Genomic DNA, 22,971 nt, shown 5'->3' with positions numbered 1-22,971 from the left:
GGGATTTCCAACTTTGAAGTGCCCAATCCTCTGTCATGTCCTTTGTCTAGGAGGTTGTCTGTCAAAGCAGGAGTGTCTCCACTCTTGTTGGTGCCAGACACAGGCCATGGAGGTGACTACAGTATAACACCTGGATGTCATCCTGATTTATGCATATCAAAAGGTTGCAAAGTTCCCCAGTCCTATTCTTTATGATCCCCTTATCAGCGGAGTCTCAACAGTCGCAAAATTACTATGAGTAAAATCAAATTCTGTGGGCCTGATGGATAGTCACAAACTACAGAACTGATTAACAAAGGCAAGTTTGCACTTTTCTGTAAGTTTATTATTTTTTTGGTATTCACATACTATGAATTTAATTTAAGCAGTAGTAATTTTACGATTGCAGATTCTCTGCACCCGTGGTGAAGCCTCCACCCATAAAAAGATAGGTCTGTACTATTTGCTGATTCTCCACAGTTGTGAAATTACTATTAGTAAATTTAAACTCCTAGTTTATCAATGCCAAAAAAATAGTAACTTTACACAAAAGTGTAAGTTTACATTTGTGAATCAGGCCCACGGTTTTTCTGTGAGTTTTTCCCATGCTGAAGCACACAGAAAACTACTCTGGAACAGGAACAAGTACTACCAGGGTGAAGGAGGCAATGTTTATATTCAATGACAGTTTGGAAAGGGGTTTCTCAACATGTAAATGGACTTTCCATTTGTAACAAAATGTATTTTGGAGAAAAGTGTAAAACACTGAAAAGGTGCGCCAGAAACTGGAAAGGTTAGGGTTAGATGGTTAGAGAAACAGGCTAAGAGTTTGAGCTGGAGAATCAACGCCTCATCGAGTAAACATGTGGAATTTTGTTAATTCTAAATCCATGTGGAATTTTGTAAATTCCCAAAAAAGAGTGAATCTGGGACAAATGTAGATAAAGTCTGCTCACCTAGAATTACTTCTTTTACTACGTTTTTCGTAGCCAACCTATAACTCATAATTGAGTAGATACAGAGTGTAAGATGTTCTCTTTATAAAATATTTACATTTTTATTAATAAACCATAAATGTATGGCTGAGAATTTTCAAAGATAAGTACATAGCGATCTCAAATTAGATTTACGATGTGACTGTAATAATTGGCTTCTCCTTAATATTCTTTAACTTTGTATTCCAAATGTTTTTATTTAAGCGATGGGAAAAGGGTTGACGTTGCATCCGAGTTCAAAATACAAAGGTAACAGCCTTCCTCAAAAATAATAAAAATGAATAGGGCTCTAAGCAATGAAACAGGAAAGCATTTTACCAAACTCTGAAAGAATAACAAAGGGTAAAAACAATGAAAGAGCAGAGAAATAAAAAGCATTAAAGAAATTAAAAAAATTCAGACATACATTGAGGGGTGAGAGGGTCACTGCAATATTATCTCAGTCAAAAAAAAACTTACTAACTACTGGATATTGGAATAACGGTGCACACTAACCATCAAATTTATTTAAATGCGTGTAAAGTTGTGAGGAACATATTTTTTTTCGCATACGTAAAGTCATATTTATTTTGACCACAGGACCCTTTATTTTGGTCTCAGCGTCCAATACACAAATCTAAAACGCGGCCAGATGGAGGACCTGTCTAAGACCACATATGCACGTGTGTTGCTTAATATGTGTAATGTGTATGATTCTGTAATAATAGGCCTGCATTTTTAGCAACAGCACAAAGGTAACATCTTCACCTAGACTACAAGCTGCCCCTTACCTAGGAGACTTGAGTTTTAAAACAATATTTCCACTTTTACACAAATGTATCTTCTGGTTTCTTTATAATGTTCAATTCATTTAACCTAGTATTAAAATTCTAAGCAGCTCTTTCGAAAACATGTTTTCCTGTAAATATGCAATATTCCAAACCAAAGATCGAAGGATCCACAAATGTATGGCAAAAGCCTTCCAGGACAGAGGGTCCACAAAGAGCTTTAATCATATGTTCAAAATATCTACCTCAAAGATACCTAACAATTTTGTCCTATGTATATATTTACATCAAGGTCATCCTGAGATAAAATCCAGAAATTGCCTAATGGCCTCACTCCATGAGTTTATGAACCTTGCCAGCTTTTTAAAGCATGGAACATTTGGGCCTATTGATTCAGATTTAGAATTGCTTTTGAAACCTGCATTCAAGGATGCTTACCTTCAATAACCAGAAAGAGAGAATATAGGCAGAAACTACCATTTAGCCCTGTCAGGCATATTTAGTTTCCAAAATTATCCTAAGAGTTTTCTTCATTTTTTATTTTGTAAACCTCAAACACCACTGTCCAACAACTATCCTTCACTTCATTCACTATATCCAGTCTGGCAAAAAAAGTATGAAGTATGTTGCAGGAAGTTATATCTGATCATGATTTGCTTCTGTTTGGCTTTTCAGAAAACATGCATACATAGATATTAATCTAGATCTTGGCTCACGTTTTCTTTAAGCTAGAATGTTTACAATTATGAAAAATATATAAAAATTAGTCTCAGAAAACGACCCAAATCTCGAGGAAAGAAACAGTTGCACTTATATGCAATGTGTTGTGCCCTAGTGGACCTGCTCTGCAACCATCACCTCCATGTCCACTCCTATCGGACAAGGATGACAAACAAACAATTATATGTCAGAGTTGTATCATCCTCGCCAGCCAAGAGCATACAAAGAACATGCCACACAATGAGTTGCTGATTAGACATCTTCATTCCTCCACATACAATCACACACTAAATCACTGATTACATCATGACTATTAATAACCACACCTTAACACCTCCCAGCAGATTATGCAATCTCTCTACTAAGTCTGCTCAGACCCACAAGGGTCCTACTGCACCAAGGCCCATATTTATGGAAAATGGTGCACAACTGCGCTAATGCAGTTGTGCGTCATTTTATTTAGCGCGAGCTAACACCATTCCATAGCACCAGCCATGCACCATATTTAAGCAATGACACACGATGGCGCAAAGAAATGGTTAGCTTCAATAAAAAAGACGCTAGCTGGGGGGATGACGTTATAGGAAATGGCACTAGTGGGTCAGAAATTACGTTAGGCTGGTTAGCGGCAACATTTCTGCTGCTAATCAGCCTAGCGTCATTTTTTGACGCACAAGCAATCACAAACATGACTCCTGTCTAAGTACAAACAGGAGTCATGCCCACCACCTTAATGCCCACCACAGGGGACTAGTGTCCCCTGGGCAAGCCCTACATTCCCGTGCTAAGCACGGTGCCCCATGTAAAGGGCCCCCATTGGCAGTAAAAAAAATATATATACTCACCTAAACTTACCTGGGATGGGGTCCCCCTCCTGTAGTGTCCCTGTGGTGTGGGTGGTGGTGGTGCTCGGGGTTTGGGTGTGCATCTTTGTGCCCATTCCATGGTGTTCCACCATGGAACTAGGCCTATCTGCACTCTAACACCTGGTCTGACTCAGGCGTTAAATAATGGCGCTAAGCGGGCTTAGCGCCATTATTCAAGTCTGCGTCCTCCTTGCGTGTTGTTTCTGTGTCAGGAGGTAAATACAGCACTAGAGGGCTAGCATTGTGTTTAGGACGGGAACTGCTACCTTCCATCTCATCGACCTAAGGTGGGTTTGGGCATTCCTAAACATGGCGCTAACCTAACTCCAATGTTTTAACGCTAGACGGGTCTAGCATCAAAAAACAAATATGGAGTTAGGTTAGCGCCAACTTAGCACCAAAATAAATGGCGCTAAAGCAACGCTAACCATCCCTAGTTTCACAACACTACAAGAGTCATATGGATTCCAAACTAATTTGGAGGTATAAGCGAAGGTTTCCAAAACATTGAGTTATGGAGGGGCAACAGAATCTCAAACTAAGTACTTCAAAGCAGAACTCCATATCTAAGGTCCACACACTTCCTCAACTATATTGACACCTTTTGTTCAGGTCAAGACGAGAAGAGACTTTGGCACCATTCAACTGCATGATCATGTCCGCTATGTGTGGAACACAATGTCTTTCTTTCTCAAATTCTTTGTTGGCTTGGCGCATACTAACACAGATGCTCATGGCACATCCACAATCCTTTTTGGACACCACCACTATGGGCAAAACCCATGGCGTAGGACCAGTGAAGAGCTTGAGGATGTCAGGCTTCAACAGCATTTTCAGTTCTTTCTCAACAGGTTCTTGCAAATGAAAGGCAATTCTGTTGTGCTGCTGAGCAACAGGGCAAATGTCCTTGTTAATGGGAAGTCACACCTTCATTGTTTTGAGTCTTCCAAGACCATAGAACAAACGACAGAAACTGACTTACAATTTACGGAGTGTGTAGGTTGTAATTGAGAGCTATTAGTCTGGATGACGTTCCTGGAAATACATGAATTGGAGCTTGCACTGACATCTGTTTTGTATTACGTGGTCACTGTGAATGACTCTTGACTTTTCAATGGTTAGAAGTAGTCCACGTGTATACCTTTGTGTCTGACGAGTTAAGTTGTGGCACAGAAGACAGGTTATTAAACTTCTCAACTGTCAGTATGTTAATTGACTGACCACTGACTATGACGAAGGCTATGGGGCAATTGTTAACTTTTATTGTGATCTTTGGGGCAGTATCCAAATGAACTTGGGTGTTCCGTTTGATTTATCTTTCTCATTTGTTCTTCCTTTCATGCAGCCAGCCCAACATGTGCCTTGTGTCCTTTGGTTGACATCATCATCGCACATCCATCCTCCTCACTGGCACTTGATAATGACATTGATGAGCCCTTGCAGAATGAACTTGAAGAGGATTGACTTCCTCTGGTTTCTACTTGTCGTAATTGATGTCACTTTTTGGCCTTGTGGGCATGGCGAGAATGCTTCAGGAACTTTCTGGCATCCATTTTCTCTTCTTTCTGTCACACATTTGGTTTCTCTTTTGCCTTGCAGACGGTTATGAAGTGGTTTTATTTTCTGCAGACCTTCCACGTCTGTCCCATGGCTGGACCTTTGTTCTCGTGGTGACATGAAAATCCACATCGGAAATACATCTTTTCCCTCTTTGACGATGCAAATTGTGTGTATCCGCTTGGTGCTTTTACTTGCTTTTCATGACCAACGCTGATATATTTTTCGCTATTCCAGCTTCCATGTCAGCAGCTTGTCGTTCTGCTCTTTCATCGTCTCTTGCCGAAAAGGAAAAACTCAAGACATATATTGAAGTGGGTTAGTCACTCTGCTTATCATCTGAGAAATAGTTATATAACCAGTTATAATTTTTGGGTCAAGGTGAGGTATTACCAGTGTGAAATTAGCTAATCCATTCAATATCTTACCTACGTTAGAAGCTGTTGCCTTCCAATTAACTTGACCTCATGCTAACTTTAGGTGATACGACAATCTTATGTAACTGGAAATCTGTATATAAGATGTCAGTACTGTAGCAGGTTATCTAGCACAAGTCCCATTTGGGATAAGGTGGATTGCTACCTGAAGAAAACATAACCATGTTGACAGAAATTAACATACACCTTGTCCACCACATCTAGCAACTGCACCTAAGCATATGTTATAATAAATTTCTTTCAATTAAAGGTGATTTCACAAAAATCACAAAATAGGTGCTTTACGTCACTTTCTTCCTTAGACTCAGGCCCTAATTACAACCTTGGTGATCTTGAGACCGCCAGGGTCGTGTTGGTGGTCAGATTGCCACCAATGTGGCAGTCTGGCCTCCACATTACAACGGTGGCGAACACGCCACAGTGGGACCGCCAGCACCGCCATGTTACCACCGGCCAAGCAGGGCTGCCCTGGGGATTACGACCCCTCTTTCTGCCAGTGTTTACATGGCGGTTGCACCGCCAACTTAATTCTGGCAGAGACGGGGTGCACGGGGCCCTATGGGGGCCCCTGCACTGCCCATGCAGTTTGCATGGGCAGTGCAGGGGCCCCCAAGGCCAGCCCATTGCACTTTTCATTGTCTGCTTTGTAGACAGTTCAAAGCACAATGGGTGCTGGTGCACCCTACGCACCGCAATATTGGCGCCTGCTCAATTATGAGCCGGCGGCAATGTTGTGGGCTATTTCCCACTAGGCCAGTGGGTTGAAGCTCTGTTTTCACCCGCTGACCCAGTGGGAAACTCGTAATAGGTGCTGCGGGAAGGTCACCGCACTGGTTGTGACCTGACCGCGGGACTTCGGCGGACGGGCTTTTCCATCTGCCGAACTCAAAATGAGGGCCTTATTGTTGCTTTATCATCTTATTAACTGTCCTCCCATTGTGTTATTTTTCCTCTTGTACTCCAGTGTGATACCTGGAAACTCAATACTGATTCGAATTACACTAATCTGACCTCATTTGGTAAATACTGTATACGCCTGAAAGTTTGTATTAATTTGATTGCATTGTTTTGTTTGTTTCTAATTTGAATGTCTTTGTTCTCTGTGTTTATTATCGTTCTTTTGTCAAAATCTAATGCGAATATGTACAAGTAGTTAAAAAATCTAAATGTTGCTTCCTTTTGGCATAATCTCAGAATTATTAGAACATTGGAATGCTGGGGGCTCCATTGAAAACAATGGAGTGCTGCGGGCTTTTACTGGCCGGTAAAAGCCCGCAGCGCCAACATTCCAATGTTCGCTTTGTTCACAGCAACAGCTGTGAACAAAGCCTCACGGAGCCCGAGGGGATTTGAATCCCCTCGGGCTCCGTGAATATTTTTTTTTTAAATAGAACATTCTGCTCTGAGTGGCAGAATGTTCTAATAGCCTTAGAACCCGCCGTAGCGGGCTCTACCGGCTATTAAAGTCCCTCTCCCTTGTTAAAGGCCCTCGCCTTCGGCTCGGGCATTTAACGCGGGAGCGGGCCTTTAATAGCCGGTAGAGCCCGCTACGGCGGGTTCTAAGGCTATATTAGAACATTGGAACGTTGGCAGCTCCATTGAAAACAATGGAGTGCTCCGGGCTTTTACTGGGCGGTAAAAGCCTGCAGCGCCAACATTCCAATGTTCTCTTTGTTCACAGCAAAAGCTGTGAACAAAGTCTCACGGAGCCCGAGGGGATTTTAATCCCCTTGGGCTTTGTAAGGAATTTGTTTTATTTAATAGAACATTCTGCCCTGAGTGGCAGAATGTTCTAATAGCCTCAGAACCCGCCGTAGCGGGCTCTACTGGCTATTAAAGGCCCTCTCCCTTGTTAACGCGGGAGCGGGCCTTTAATAGCCGGTAGAGCCCGCTACGACGGGTTCTAAGGCTATAGTATGTCTAGGCATAGATAGCAATCAAAGTGTTTTTCTACATGACATGCAGTTTAAGCATATCAGCAGTTATCCTTCCCTTATACTGATCCCGCGGCATAGTCTCTTAGGAATATTTTCCAAACAGATGAAAAGAACATAGTACTTTGGATACCCTATTCTCCTGCTATACAGAGACACATTTGAGCCCATTTCATGTAAACCCCATGTTTTAAAATCTTAACCATCTCCTTTCGTTCTTTAGGCCAAACCAATTTGTTTCATGGAGGGTGTAAAACGGCATGTTAAGTATAGTGTGCTTGGGCCATGTTTTTGTCTCTTCCAACCAGATACAGGATCTTAGCTGTGACTGTAAACCATGCTTTAATATGATTTTCACATTTCCTCTGGTAGTACGTGATTCGTAGTCTTCAATGTCTTACCTCCGTTCATGGCATCTATCTTTATTTTCAGCTGGTCAGGTCCGGTCAGAAGGCCTTTGATTCCATTGAAGTCAAATAGACCTCGAAGCAGATTGAAATATACTTCTACAGAGTCCACAATTTCCACTGTCAAAGTAAAAAGAATGCCTTTAACACAAATACCCACATAGGAGCAAATGACAGTAACATATAGATTTGAAAAAAGATGGGGCTGGTGATATAGAAGTATAGATCCGCAGAAATACTTTTGAGAAATCAATACTGTAAGTGCCACCCTACATGCCCCACAACAAAGAATAATGCAGCTAGGAAGCTACAATGACTATTTTTTTATGACAAATAAAATTATGGGCCTCATTTACTAGAAAGTGGCGTGGCCTTGCGCCAAATTTGGCAGCGCTGCTCTGCGTTACTTCAAAAATGCAGGGATGCGCTATATTTACTACAATATGCTGCACCACTGTGTTTTCCCTAGCACTGGCGCCAAAATTAGCTGCCCAGTGCCAGCGCAGGCACCCTTGCACTATAGTGCACTATAGTGCAACGGTGTCTGAGTTGCAGGGAATAATTGTTTATGTGCTGAAAGGTGTTTCTTCCTGCACATAAACAATCGTAACAGTGATTTGCTAGTCCTATGTGTGCTGCACAATGAGGCACACATAGGAGTAGCGAATCGTCATTATTTAATGATTGTTTATGTGCAAGAAGAGACTCCTTCCTGCACATAAACAATCATTCATGGTGTTTTGCTCTTTGTACGTGTGCTGCAAAATGTAGCGTACATGGAAGAAGCAAAAACGAGGAGAAATAAAAGTATTTCTCCTCCTCGTTGTGCCATGTTAACGCCACCTCTAGGGTGGCGTTGGTTTTTGGCGCTGCCTCAGGTAGCGTCAAAATGCAATGGGTGACTCATAAATGAGGCCCTAAGGGGCATATTTAAGAAATGTGGTGCTGCACACAGTGTAGCACCACTTTTCTTGTGCTCTTTACCTCCCCCTATCACCACCATGTGTGCGCTCTATTTTAAATACGGCACACCATGGCACAGGGTAGGGGGCAATGGCATAATTCTTTATGACGCTATTGATGAACTCTGCAGGAGTAGTACCAAAATTTGGGAACTACCTCTGCAGAGTCCACTGGGACCCATTGTAAACAACGGTGTGCCCCCTATTAACGCCTGCTCTGAGCAGGTGTTAAAAGTGCCCAAAAAAATGACGCAAGAAAATCTGTTAGAGTTCCTTACGCCATTTTTTCTGCCCCCCTAACTGGGAATCGCCCACTTTGCATACATTATGCCAGGGATTTTGGCCTCGTTGGGCCACATTAGTGTAAAAAAATGATACTAATGGGGCGCAAGGAGACACTAGGGGCTCTTAAATACACCCCTAAGTGCCATAAGCTAATTACCTTTAACTAACTGCCTTTGTAAAATTTTGAAGTGAAAGGTTTGGAAAATTATAGTAAAAAGATTTGCAAAATTCTATTTACAATAATTTCGTGTTACCTGCCTGTTAAATGGTGATGGCAGGTAAATGCAACCAAGTATGGATATAGTTTAGCAAGTAGACCAGTCCCCATATCTTTCAGAGCAATCTATTGGTTAACGTGACCTACCGACAGTAAATATGCAAGCAATAAGCTAAATAAATGTTCAATAAATGCTTTACCTGCTGGTTTCCGAGTATAATGTCACAAAGACTTTAAATGGAATGCAAGCTAGCCTTTGTTTCACAAGCATATGTCTTTGAGTGTATCACATCTATTTTGTGACAGAATACAAGCAAGAGAGAAAAGGGTCATGCTGTGAAGCACTGAGGTTTATGTCTCATACAGCTTCCGATATGCAGTCCTTGGTTCCGGTCCTACCAAACTGAGCAATCATTTCCTAATAATAACTGTTATTTTAATTGATTAGTACAAATAAGCAATAAAAATGCAGTTGATTCAAATATATAAAATGTATAAGTGAGAGCCTATAGCCAAGAAATAGTGCCACTGACCTGTAAGAAAATAGCAAAGGAGGTATAAGTTTTAAAGGGTTATGACTTTGGGTATGGCCAGGACATGGAACTGGGAAGAAAAATAAAATCTGTAGTGCAGCTTTTGCTCAGATGTTTCAAAACAGTGGAAAACAACTACCTAAAGAAGAGGTTCGTGCTGGTTTTGAACGCCCTGCATCCTTTGGAGTGCCAGAGACATTGACTTTTTCAGCATCTTCTGAACTCTGTCATGAATAAAAAAGTAAACTTGGGGGGTGATCCTGGCAGCAATGGAGTTGGTCGCCTAAAGCCAAGCTCCTGGTGCCAAAGGCCTGCTGGTGAGAGATCCTGATGCCGCCAGCATCACAAAGCCCCCAGCAATTGGTGATACTCTCACAGCTGCAAAAGAGTGAACAGTGGTCTGTTGAGACCTTTTGAGACACTGGAGGATGTTGGGTTCACATGTGCAGTGGTAATGGTGGCCGCTGAAAAGCGTGAGCTGGACAGAGGAAGCCATACAGCTGTGACGAAAGCCTTAACAGGGCTGCAGTTCAGCCGGTGTTGTGCCTAGTGAGGAGGTCCACCAGTGGTGGTGGGTGAACAAGAGCCTAACGACACCCTATGGTGAGGGGTCTCCAGCTGCCTTTACAGGCCAGTAAGAGGGCAGGGAGAGCTACGTGGTGTGTATGGGGCCGTGGAGTGGCACATCAGCACCCTGCTTTGGAAGGACTTTGCCCTTGTGGCGGGGCTGACCATCAGGGGTGACAGAGTGTGCTGACACCAATGCTATGAGCCAGGGGAAGGCCTTCAGGGTCTTTTATTGCTGTGCTCTGAGGCAGAAGATAGCTTGTGTGCCTGCTCCCCTCTGGGCTCTGTTCTGGGCCCCGGTGACTCTGGAGACCTAATTAGGAGGACTCAGGACCACAATTCTGATGGTCTAAAGTGATTGATTGCCCCCTCTTCTTGGAACCTACTTAGAGTAGACTCTGTGAATTACAGTATCTACTGATGACTGAGTCGGCCACTCTAGTAGGAGCTCTTGCCCCATTTAACAAAGGGCTGCTGATGGGCTCTAGTGACTGACTGGGGATACCCCATCTTCCAGGACCCTAATTATGAGGAGCCTTCATACATCTACTGTATACACAGGAGGCTGGGGTGCCACATTGGTGGGAACACCTGCCTTGTTTCACAAGTGGTCTGCACCAAGCAGAGAGACTCTCGTCCAGATGGTAGGGGACCCAGGCAGATGACTCAGTGATGAGAGTGGCTGAGTTGGACCTAGCAGCTCATATCACCACCATACTGGCAGCAATTCGACATACAAAAGGAAACCCTGAAGCAGAAAATTGAAGCGGTGGTACTGAATGTGGATCTACTGCATGCGGATCATAAAAAGCTACCAGACCAAACTGCCATTGCAGAACCCACACTGGCGCAACTATGAATGAGGATTACAGATCACAATGCCAACCTGTGCAAATTGCAAAAGAATGTAGACCTCACGCAGTTAGGCCTGAAGATGCTTAGGGGTGCTCATGGCGCAACAACATTCATTTGGTGGGGATACCTGCACATGCAGAGGGACCTTCTACCAAACTATTAGTGGAGCCGTAGTAAGCATCTACAGTGTTGGAGGGGAAGGTTTCGACCTTCGATACGGTTGAGACAGCGTGCCCGGTAAACCTCCAGTGCCAGGAACAAACCCCAAACTGATAGCGGTGAATCTACTGAATTTTAGAGACCAGAATAATATCCTTCAGTGTGCCTGCGCTCATGGACAATGGCAAATGGAGGGACAACTCGTTAACATTTACCTGGATCATACAGTGGTGGAGCAGGGCCAGAGGGAAACATTCCTAGCGGTAAAACAGCAGGTCAAAGCACAAATGAAAATAGACAAAGTCAGAGGAGCACTGCAAGAGGGCCACTTTACGCTCTGAAACTGACAGGAGTTGTTATACAGAGGATCTGGACAATCAGACGGGGTCAGGGTGGTCTCTGGAGAAGACATAGAGGAGCCTTCTTGACTGGTGGTAACCTTGATGATTGTAGATATGTTGATATGATGATGGAGGCACACAGACATTGCTAAGATGGAGGCCCAAATTGGCACAGCTGGGGGCTTTGTACAGTGGAACTGAAGACTAACAAGCGACCATGGACTGTGCAGTAATGCCTCGCCCCCATGGACTACATTTTGTGGACAATTTATGCAGGTGGTAATGTATACCACAGGCAACTCGAGCGTTGGGGTGGTGAGTTGTTGTAAACTCCCAGCATGAGATGGCATGGAGTGTAGGTGGGACTGGGGGGCCATAGCACGGCATGCCAACAACTTATCAAAGAGCGAGATGTGTGATGGGGGACTATGAGCCATTTTCCAAAGATGTAGCAGTCTGGGCTGCCAGCTTTAAGAGGAGGCACCTCCCTCGGAATTCTGTTTTGGAATGTTACTGGCCTAGGCAATAAACTGAAAGAGGGGTGATGATAAAGTATTTGAGTGGGCACTCTCCTGACCTTATTCTGTTGCAGGAGACACAGCTAATTGGTAACAATTGTAGCTTTTTAGGCAGAGGTCGATATCAAACCGTAGTTCATGCAGGATACTCCAAGGGATCTAAGGGAATGGGTATCCTAATACACATGTCCCTACTATTCTGGGTGATTAAACAAGGGCTGACCACCGGAGATGCTAGGTAGCAATGGAAGGTGTATGAAATGGCTAAAGGTTAATACTGACATCCTGGTACCTGCCTCCAGACCTTGTTCAGGGGGAGTGGAAGGGGAACTGACTGACTGAGATTCCCGATGCGCTGTTGGTGGTGCAAAGAGATCTCCGCCTTGCTTGACAGGGGGATCTGGACAGGGGCCGTCACACCAGGGGGACACATAGAGAAGAATCTTAGCTTTGAGAACGCTAAAGCCAGATGTTGCACCAGAAAGCCAGAACACCTTACAGGACGATTCAGAGTCTGATCTATAAACAGGGGCTTTGACTTGTTTGGCCAAGAAGGAGGAAGGCCTCAGATGGATTTCTAGGTCTTTTTGCCCCAGGGTACCCTGTTTGACACAGACAAGGGCATAGGCCAAACATTTGCACAGTTCTTTCATAATCTGTAAGCCCTGACCTCTTTATGAAGGCCAAGAGGGCCATACGTGACTTTGTGAACCAGTCACACATCTGCAAAGGTCTGCTAGACCTTCTCTAGAGCAGGACATCACAGAAAGGGAGATTGCACAGTCCTTGTCCAATTGAAATGTAGGAAATTGTCTGCGCTGAATGGCTTTCTAGTGAAGTTCTTCAAATGTGTTAGGAAAAAGGTGATTTCACTGCTGAGGGACCTTTTTTCTGCACCTCCAGATCACAGACTGAACTGCCCCAAACCCTTTGGCAGGCTCAAGTAGTACTAATCATTAAACCGGGTAAGAAGCCGGAGGACTGTGCCTTGTACTGGCCCATATCCCTCCTTAACAAAGAAACAAAAATACTGGCTAAAGTTCTGGTGAATCATCTATTGCAGGTCATAGATCACATTGTGGCTCCGGACTTTATTCCTTACAGGTCCACAAAACAGTCAACGTCTGTTTGGCTGCCTTATCTGTAGACGTATGGTACAGGAACCAGCAGTGATCATGGCGCTTGACACTGAGAAGACTTTTGATTCCCTGGAGTGGGCCTGTCTTATGAATCTCCTGGAGCAGACGGGTTTTGGACCATGACTGAGCCACCTTTATTGTAAGCCATCAACAAAAGTTAGAGTCAAAAAACGTCATCAGGTGAGTTCAAATTAGGCTGTCCCTTATCGCCCCTACTATTTGCAGTGTTCATAGAACTGATGGCAAACTGGATCAGGTGGGATGTAATACCGAGGGGATTGCACAGGGATGTTGATTGGGTAGATGTTATCTCCCTCAATGCTGATAATTCCTGCAGTACCTGGTGGACCCGAGTGAGTTCCTCCAAGGACTCTAGAGGTTCTTTGACTATTCGGCTCATTTTCGATATCACTATTAACTGGGGAGAAATCAATTCTATTTACCCTTATGCCTTATCAGCTGAGGATGGGAGGGTGGGGTGTGGGGGCAGGGGGATCTGGCCCACTGATATGTGAAGAGACAAGGTTTACCTATCATGGTATCTATGTGACCAATGAAATATCCTGAAAGACTTACATAGGGACATGGAGCAGTGGTGCCAGTTGCCTCTCTTCATGGTTTGGCAGAGTGGTTCTATTTAAAATAATCTACCTCCCTAAGGGCCAGATTTATGAAAAGTGGCGCTCCATTACATGTAGCGCCACTTTTCTTGCAGCCCCTTGCTCCCTCATACCGCCTCAATGTGTGCGTTGTATTTTAAATGGCGCAGGGTAGGGGGCAATAGCTTCAGAATTTCTGACACTATTGATGTAATGTTCAGGGTTAATGCCAGGATTTTGGCACCAACTCTGAACAGTATATAGTGGCCCATTGTAAACAATAGTGTGCCCCCTTTTAACCGCTGCCCTGAGCAGGCGTTAAAATTGCCAAAAAAAATGACTCAATGAAATCTCTTAGATTTCTTTGTGCCCTTTCTTTGGCCCTCCCTAATGGCAACTGCCCCCTTTGCACACATTATACCTGGTGCAGGCATAATGTAGTAATGTAGTTGAAAGGGTTACAAAGTGGTGTAATGCATTGCGTTATTTTGTAAATATGGCGTGGAGAAAAGGCCACCGTAGCGCTGCCTTAGTGTCCAAAAAATGATGCTAAGGCTGCTCTAAAGTCACGCTAGGCCCTCTTAAATCAGGGCCTACATTTGTATACATTCTGCGTTGTCACTAACCACTTCTTTAAAGAGGGGAAGGCGGAGATGAGGCCTTGTCTAATCCAGGGGACCGATGGCAGGGGGAATAGCGTTGCTCGATCTGCACCTCAACTATTTGGTGTCCCAATTGTTAGCGGTCAATGACTGGTCCTTTGCTGATCAGAGGGAACCTTTCTTGGTGGTGGACAGGACAGCAAAGGACCCCTGGGGTATGTGGGATGACTATATGGACTGGACAGAGTTGTATGCCCACCAGAGCCCACTGCGATGGAGTTCTGGAACTGGAAGTGGGAGTTGTGCAAGACGGGTTGGGCGAATAAGCTGACTTTGGAGACACCACTGTGGGTATCTAGTGCCCTTGCAGAACTATGTAGGGTGGCAGGATACCGGCTGTGGAATATATTGGGACTCATCTACCGGGCGAGGGGATGTTCTCAAAATCATGTTAAACTATGGAGACAATGGCAGGAGCTTTTGAAGAGATGAAAGGGGGACTCTCAAGGCCCAAACATGCATTCCTGTTTGGAGGACTACATCTTGTGGAGTATAGAAAGGATCCTAGATGCGGGGAGAGATATGATCTACCTGATGTATGTAACCTGCCACCTCATTCCAAAAGCTGCAGTTGTATATGTTTGCGACTGGACACTTACTGCGACACCCATGGAGGGTGCGAATGTTGCTTTGTTTGTTGTATTGTTTACAAAATACTCATTAAAAAATCTGAAAAAAATAAGTTAGCTCAAATGGATAGAGCAAATGTCATGGGAGAAGGTGGTTGTAGAAGAGCGCTGCTGCCATATCAACAAGATGGGTGTACAGCTGATGCCTAAAGGCCCAAAATGTAAGAAAACAGAATGAAGGCACTTAGTGAGGAGTCAAGGGCAGCTGAAATATGGAATAGAGAAGAGGTAACCCTAATTATGAGCCCATGAACGGGTACAATCAGATAAGACTGTCTTGGCACAAAGAGTGTGTGCTTAGAGAAATAACATGCTTCATTGAAGGTGAGGCTGCATATGGTTGTATCTATGCTTTTTAAGTCATTAGTGGACATGAGGACTGTATTTGTGTTGTCAGCATTAGCTGTATGCCCAAGAAATCCCGTGGGGAAGGTGGCTGCAGGAGTTTTTAAAGTGGGGCATCTGGTGAGTGCAGTGACCTGGCCTGATAGAAAAGCTCCCCTGATGACTTCAACCCTGACAGTCTAGTGGTATTAGGTGGCTGGTTGTTCAAGAGCCTTGAAGTGTGGCATGTTTGAGTACCTGAGAAAAGAGATGCATAAAGATACAAATTTGGGTGAGGTAGGCATACAGGAGCATAAATGGAGAAGAAAAGTAGTACTTCGTAGAAGTTTGCTACAGGAGTTAAATAAGAGGGTCCAATTAGGAGAGGTTTATTGAAGATCCTGCTTGGATGATGTCTCAGTTGGAAGAAGAGGCATGGGGCATTGACAGCCCATATAACATTGATATTAGAGATGAATCTACATTCCTAACAGATCAAATTTGATCAAATTCCCTGGTCTTTACTGAATGATTTTCCATTCATAAAGTACACAGATACTTGGGATCTGGATGTACTGGCACTAGAACATTGGCTACCATGCTCAGGAGAGACTCTAAGGTAAAGAGAACAAGCAGCTCTCAAGTTATCTGAGAAAAGAAAGAAGAGCAGTAGTCATGCGAAGAGAGAGAAGGATAGCATTCTAGGCATGACACAAGACAAGGCCTTGTTACTTGTCCTGATTCTCCTTGAATTCCATGAAAGGTTGGAAGCTCAGAATGATAAGAGCTAAATGGCCAAAAGTAAAGAAAAGATTTTGGTTGCACTAAGGAGCAGACTGTTGAATGCTTGAAGGCTAAGGCAGAAAGATTTATAATGGCTGAGTTTCATAAAAGGCAACCAGTGAAGAGCCATACTTTGTGTAGAAATGTGTGAATGTTTATTAAGCCCAAGGATTCAGGAAGCTGCTGAGTTGGGACCCAAGATTTTGCAGTAGACCTACTTACAAAACTTCACAGTAGTCCAGCCACACGAGAATCATGGATGGGACTACAGTTTTCCAATTAACTGACAGGAAAGATGTGAATGATTGTCATCAAAGCCTTTAGTAGTAGAAATCAGATGGAGGTAAAATTGGTATTGTGCTCCTTGAAGGAAAGATGTAAATAAAATGATGCCCAGCAGCACCCAACTCACAGAACCACCAGCACAGTCCACAGGGAGAGGAATTCCCAAATACAACAACCTTCAACAAATTAGAGCCTTAAATCACATGGACAGCCTTCTAAAGGGATGAACGGGCATTAATGTTGGCCCCTCATATTCATAGACCATAGGACATGGTAAAAGGCCCAGAGTATAAATAACAAGAGGCAAATGGAAAGAACAGCAATGCACTGAGATAGGAGAAAGATAAGGAGAGGGCTGATGTTTGAACCTAAATCATGGGAACTGATTTAGAGGAATGAAAAGGAAAAACAGAAGACATTTATTGAAGTGGGTTGGTCACTTTGTTTATCATCAGACATCCAATTATATAACCAGCTATCCTTTTTTGGTAAAGGTGAGATATTACCAGTGTAAAATTAGCTAATGCATTTAAAGAAATCACATACTTAATAAAGGATTCTAGGCCACCAAAGTGGTGCAGATAAATCAGAGAGTGCAGTGCATAAGTAATACTTATAAACTAGGCAAGATGAGATCAGAGCAGCTAGGCTGACAGATAATTGTTTTCAACACCTACATACATTTACTCCACAGTCGTAGTGTCAGTAGCCTTTTGGGTGCTCCCACAGTGTATGTATGACAGGAGCAACCTCTTTAGCCACAGCAGTGAACCAGAGGTTCTTTATTAGAAGCAAGGAGCCCCTGTGGTTCCCAGCAAAGGGGACAGCAAATGAGCATTCTAGGGAATGTAATGCTCACTTCTCCATAGAAGGGGCTGGCCTTTTTAACATTCTAGGCTACCCAATGTAACTATGAAATTAGTTGAGCTGTTTTGAGCCAAAAGGAATTTTGTACCCCTCCTCCCCACTCTTTTGCATGTTAGATTTATATGGCCATCTGGGCCCATGTGGATAACTTCTAGGCCCTCAGCCATGGTAGAACAGTTAGGGGTCTCACTGACATACCGTGGGCTACATCACGGACAGGCCAGTAAAGACAGGGTAATGTATATACTTGAGCGCGCCACACAATGCCGTCACAATGATTGTTAGACATGTTTATTATATCTTAATCTGTAGTATAAATCATGACAAGAAGCCATGGAAATAAAAGCAAAACATTATTACAGGCAATTATTATTATAAGTATGAATAGACATAAAAGCTCTAACATTTTATATAGGTGAACAGAAACCTCCCTGGTGGTCTGTTGATCTCCCGAATTATACCCCATGCCCATACACGAAACCATTCCTGTGTCTAACCGAGATGAGTTCAGACTTTGTGGAGAAGATAGTCCAGGTTCATGGGCGTGGCAGTCTTCAGTTTATCATAATGTCTCCTGACATTGAGTGGCCTCCCTCGCTAACAGGGAACGCCTAGACTTTTTATACACTAGGGGCCAGATGTAGCAAAGGGTTTTTCCCATTCTGTGTCAATGAGAAAATGTGTTCGTACATATGGCCCTAGGTTACCTCTGAAGATGTGCATAAAGTGCTTGCCGTAATGAGAAAATAAATACCTGAATTGATGAGAGATTAGCGTGTGGAAGTTCAAAGCAGAATACAGGTCTTTGCACATGATTGCGGAATGAAAAAAAATGTTGTAAATAATGTTAACTCGTATTTCAATGTCAGCTATGCAAACATTTTTAAACATCATGAACCTATAAAACTGTCATACCATAATTATTAGCTAGCTCATATGACAGATTAGTAAATGTAAACCACATCTTGTCGTTGCACCATGAAGCAGACATCAAAGGTAATTACTCACAGTGATCAGAGATCACAGCAATGGGTTGTCTCTGAGGGGTTATTTGCATTCACGGTAGGGGTCAGGTTTAGATGCTCTCCACCTCACCCAGGTCAGTTATTATTAGCTGACTATGTCCGAGAGCGGTGCTGGGGCACTTGTGTCAAGTACCTTGCAGAAGCTCAAGTATGACAGCTGGGTAAGCAATGTTGTAGTCTGGGGTGGTGCGTTCCTACTAGAGACTGGAAGGTAGCAGCACTATGATCTAGGCCCTGAGCTTTAGTGCATGGAAACTAAGTTCATGCAGCCATAGGGGAACACCCAATGACTTTGAGACCCAATGAAATGTAAAAAATTTCATTTCTAACCCTACTTTAGAAGCAGAAATGCCTGCCTGTTTGCTCATGCACAAATGCAGAATGCACAGAAGAGACAAATATCCTGGAAATTGGGTCTTTAGTGAAAAGGCCTTGGTTTTCAGTGTAAGTGAGTTAATAAAACAAAAAATATTTGTGTTGAATGTAATACAATTAGTGGTAGATAAAGTATGTTTTGTAGAAGGCCTATGCAATGGGGTGGGGTCAAATATATAGTCATACAGTAGCCTGCTCTAGATTTGACTATCTGAAGACACTTGCCTTTTGTCTGAAATGGAAACATATTTGGCCTGATTTAGCTACTGGTGGTTTGGCTACCATCAGTCTACTGAAATCTAAATCGCAAAGTAAATAAGGGGATTTAGATTTTGGCGGATGGGATATCCATCACCATTGTGACGGAGTAACAAATTAGTCAATATCTAAATCAGACCCATAGTACTTTTTTAACCTCATTTTGGCTAATAGGTTTGTTTTGTGAACCTCCCTATTACATGCTTTTTTTAGCACCTGAAACTGTTTTATTTCAATGGTGACAGAGATGAAAAATAAACATCACATGGAAAAGTAATTTATTATCGAAGATATTTACAATATAATTATTTCATATAAATAAGAAAGGATGTCATTCAGTTACTAGAGTGGAAGATATTGGAACAAGACTTTAAGGTTGTGAACAGCCACTCTACTTAGCCGGTTCCAACTCTCTTGGAAACAAGATTAAAAAACTGGGAATCATAATTGATTCTGGCCACTGTATGGAATGTGTTTCATTTAGTATGAAGGTCTACTGTTAAACCCTTCATCTTCAGTCTCTTACTTACAGAAGACCTTGATTCTAGTTCCAATTAATTATATAAAAAAGTGATGGGTCGAATGTTCACATTAATTTCAGCCACTGGTAATCTCGCAGAGCAGCATCCCAGTCAATCATTATTTTGCACTCCATGCCTTCACAGTTTGGACCAAGACATATGCAAATCAACCTTGCCCCTCTTCCAATACGAATAGTCCAAACAAAACTACCAGGCCAGGTCCTCCCTAAACTAGAACAAAAGCAGCAAAAGACTGGCTTTGCCGTTATTACAGATCATCAGTCAGGTGTAATTTGCTTCCAGTGGTGCAGTGTGCACAGGACCCATGACTGGACATGCCCATCCCTTTAGAGCATCACACTGAAGTACATAAAAATGTGACAGGTAGAATCCTTAAATTATTCTCAGCCACATCCTTGGACACACTACTCGGTCCACATCCCAGTCTGTTATTTTGCACACTATGTAATATCTGTTTGAATCCACCCATATGTGTCTTTATCCTACTGCAATATGAACAGTCAAGACCAAACTGCCACCCCAGGTCCTCTCGGAACCAGAACACAAGTAACCCAAGACCATTTTGACCCTTAATAAAGCTCATCAGTTGGGTATAGCTTGGTTCCAGTGACACAATGTTCACAGGACTAGTCTGTATACACCTGACCCACTTAGGACATTGCACTAAAGTATACAAAAAAGTGATGGATGGAATGCTTGAATTAATCTCAGCCTCTGGTAATCACTCAGTTCATCATTGTTTTGCACACAGTGACACCTTGGTTTGGAACCAACCCTATGAAAATCAGCCTAGACCCTACTCCATTAGGGACATCCCAGCCCAACTGCAAGACCACATCCTCCTTGAACCAGAACACAAGCAACCCTTCTTAGGGCACATCAGGTGGATGTTGCTTGATTCCAACAAGAAATTGCAGGTGTCCAGTCACAGAACTGTGTGGTTTCCCCTCCCAATTTAGAGATGGGGCAACTACTGGGTTCTTACCAATGGAGCTTCAGGTGTTTCTGCCAGTTTCAACTGTTGAGTTGCCGGCGCCTCCACCACTGGTCCACCTGGTCATAGTGATGGTTGCATTGTCTTATTTAGACAGCCTATTTAGGGAGGGGCTATCATCACAGGCTTTATTTTTCCGAGTCCACTATGGGAGGCATGCCAGGCACCAGCAGGAAAAACAATGAGAGCCTTCCAAGCACAAGACCATTGAGTTATTCCTTTTTCAGAAACAAATTCCTAATGGTGGGTTTGTTTCTAAAGATGAAAAGCAAATAGCGAGCAAAATTGAAAAAAACTGGCTGCTTGCTCTAACATACCAGTGACAAAAGTGCTTCTGCTGTAGAGGTGAATACATTTTCATAAGAGAGATCCAACCAGGCCAGTGGAGATATCTAAATATGACAAGTAATTCTCTACTAGAGAAGCAGGGAGCTCACGGCTTCCCATGACCATGCAGGCTGGTGGGACTCCCACCAAATTATAAACGACTCTCCTCAGTCACATTTGCTCTTGCACATCTGAAAACTTGCACTCTTCTTTGCCTATCTGTTTTTCTTTTCTTCATCTCATGCACTCTCATCTACATCCTCTACATATTTTCCTTGGTCAGGATTGATTATGCTGAGGGAAGAAACACTTTACAGAGCTCTTCTGGCCTGAAGAGCCAAAAAAACTATTTAAAAATAAATCATCAAACATAAAAACGTATATGTCAGAAATAGAGTTATTTACATTGAAGGGGGTACACCTAGCAACTCAATAAACCCGTCCTTGTGTGGTCAAAGCATGTACTAAACCTGTCAACCTTAGGGTGGTCTTTACCCAAACATTTTGCCTCTTCTTTGCCACTTTTATGAACCTATTTTGTTGCCCTTAGGGCTTTGTGCATTTTACCACTGCTATCCAGGGCTAAACATGTATTAAGCCTCTGTGTGCAGTTTCAAATGCTATTTCTTCCTGGCAAAAGTAAGCATTCTTCCTTCACCAGGGCCTCCTCTTCAGGTAGAGGTTTTCCAAGTCCAGAAAAGATCTGAGGAGATGGTAGTTTAGGTGCCGGATTTATCATGTGAAATAGTCTGTAATTGTAGAAAATCTACCCCAATCCTAACTAGTTTCTCAAAGTTCCCCCACTTCTTATGCAGCACTTTCTCTTTGCTTTACTGCTATATTGCCCATGATTGCTGCTACCTCGTAGGGCTGCTGTCAGTTACTTGGTAAACCTGCACCTGACAGGGTCAAAGTTGATTTTCCTTCTAATTTGTCTGGAATCTAACTGCGGTAAGTTGAATTATAGCAAAGAGTTTTTTCCATTTGTGAACTTAGAAAGGGTTTTCTAGATATTTTGGGATTGATTTCTGGCTGATTCATCTTCTTAGTAATGGGGATCACTCCAGAGCTTGTCTATGGGGACAGGGTCTTTATGGTAATTGTAAGAAATTAGGGTTTTGGTTCAGGGGGGTAGAAAATCCTCTCAAGCAACAACAACATTCCTTGTCAGAGTGACCCACATACACTTCTTAATTAACCTGCTCTTAACCCTTTGGTAGTATGGCACAAAGGGAATCAGGCTTACCTTAAAAGCAAAGTGTAAAATATTTATGCAGTATGCCAACAGTAATAAAGTGAAAACACAACACAAGCAAAAGCCACACCAATTTAGAAAAATAGAGGGAATTTAATAAATAAAATAATACCAGAACAACAAAAATTCAATCATTAGTACCCGTGATCTGCAATTACAAACGTTTAGGTAAGTATAGTGCCTAAAAGCATAAAAAGGTGCTTGTCTGAGGATATGCCACTCACGATCATCTGGTCATACTAGACTGGGGCAAAGTCAAAAGTTTAGGCTGACCATGATGGAGTGTGAGACAGATACAGAGACTAGATTAGTTTCACTAAAAAAGTTACCTTCTTAAGTCCTGCACAAAGATTCCAGATTGCAGTGGAGGCGGCAACAAGGACCAGGGAGAGCGTAATGCAAAGAGGAGGCCTGAAATTGCATTGCTCTTCATCGCTGGCAGTTGCTGTAGCAAAAAACTGAAGCTCACCAGATCTTTTTGTTGGCAGTCATCATAGGTACCAGAATCTCTGTGAGACTCGGCCTCTTCCCAGTCGCAAAGAGCCCAGAACTTCAGAATTTTACTTATCTGTTTAGAAGAGTGCACTGTCATGCCAGCCAAGCGTCCAGGATCAGTGGAGGCACCTCTTTGGGAACAGGGGCTCTGTTTAGCAGAGGCCAGCAGGGCTGAGGCAAGGCCGGGTCCAAGTAGGTCCAGTTGCAGGTCCAGGCTGGGTTATTTGCAGCAGGTCACTTGGGCAGTTACAGGAAGGTCTCTGCAGCTTGTTGTGTCCCTGTAGCTTAGAGCAGGAGGTCAGCCAACTGACCC

General features: G+C 43.1%; 1 protein-coding gene across 1 annotated transcript in view; it reads right to left on the bottom strand.

The window, feature by feature from the left end:
• The window catches only part of PGM5 (phosphoglucomutase 5), a 712,996-nt gene that overhangs the window by 533,769 nt on the left and 156,256 nt on the right, over positions 1-22,971 (bottom strand). The window contains exon 4 of the mRNA XM_069228665.1: positions 7,657-7,782. Within this exon, the coding sequence (XP_069084766.1) occupies positions 7,657-7,782 (126 nt within the window). The remainder of the gene's footprint in view (positions 1-7,656; positions 7,783-22,971) is intronic.

Source organism: Pleurodeles waltl, chromosome 1_1, assembly GCF_031143425.1.
Source record: "Pleurodeles waltl isolate 20211129_DDA chromosome 1_1, aPleWal1.hap1.20221129, whole genome shotgun sequence".
Taxonomy (NCBI): Eukaryota; Metazoa; Chordata; class Amphibia; order Caudata; family Salamandridae; genus Pleurodeles; species Pleurodeles waltl.
This window is presented reverse-complemented; position numbering and strand designations above follow the sequence as displayed.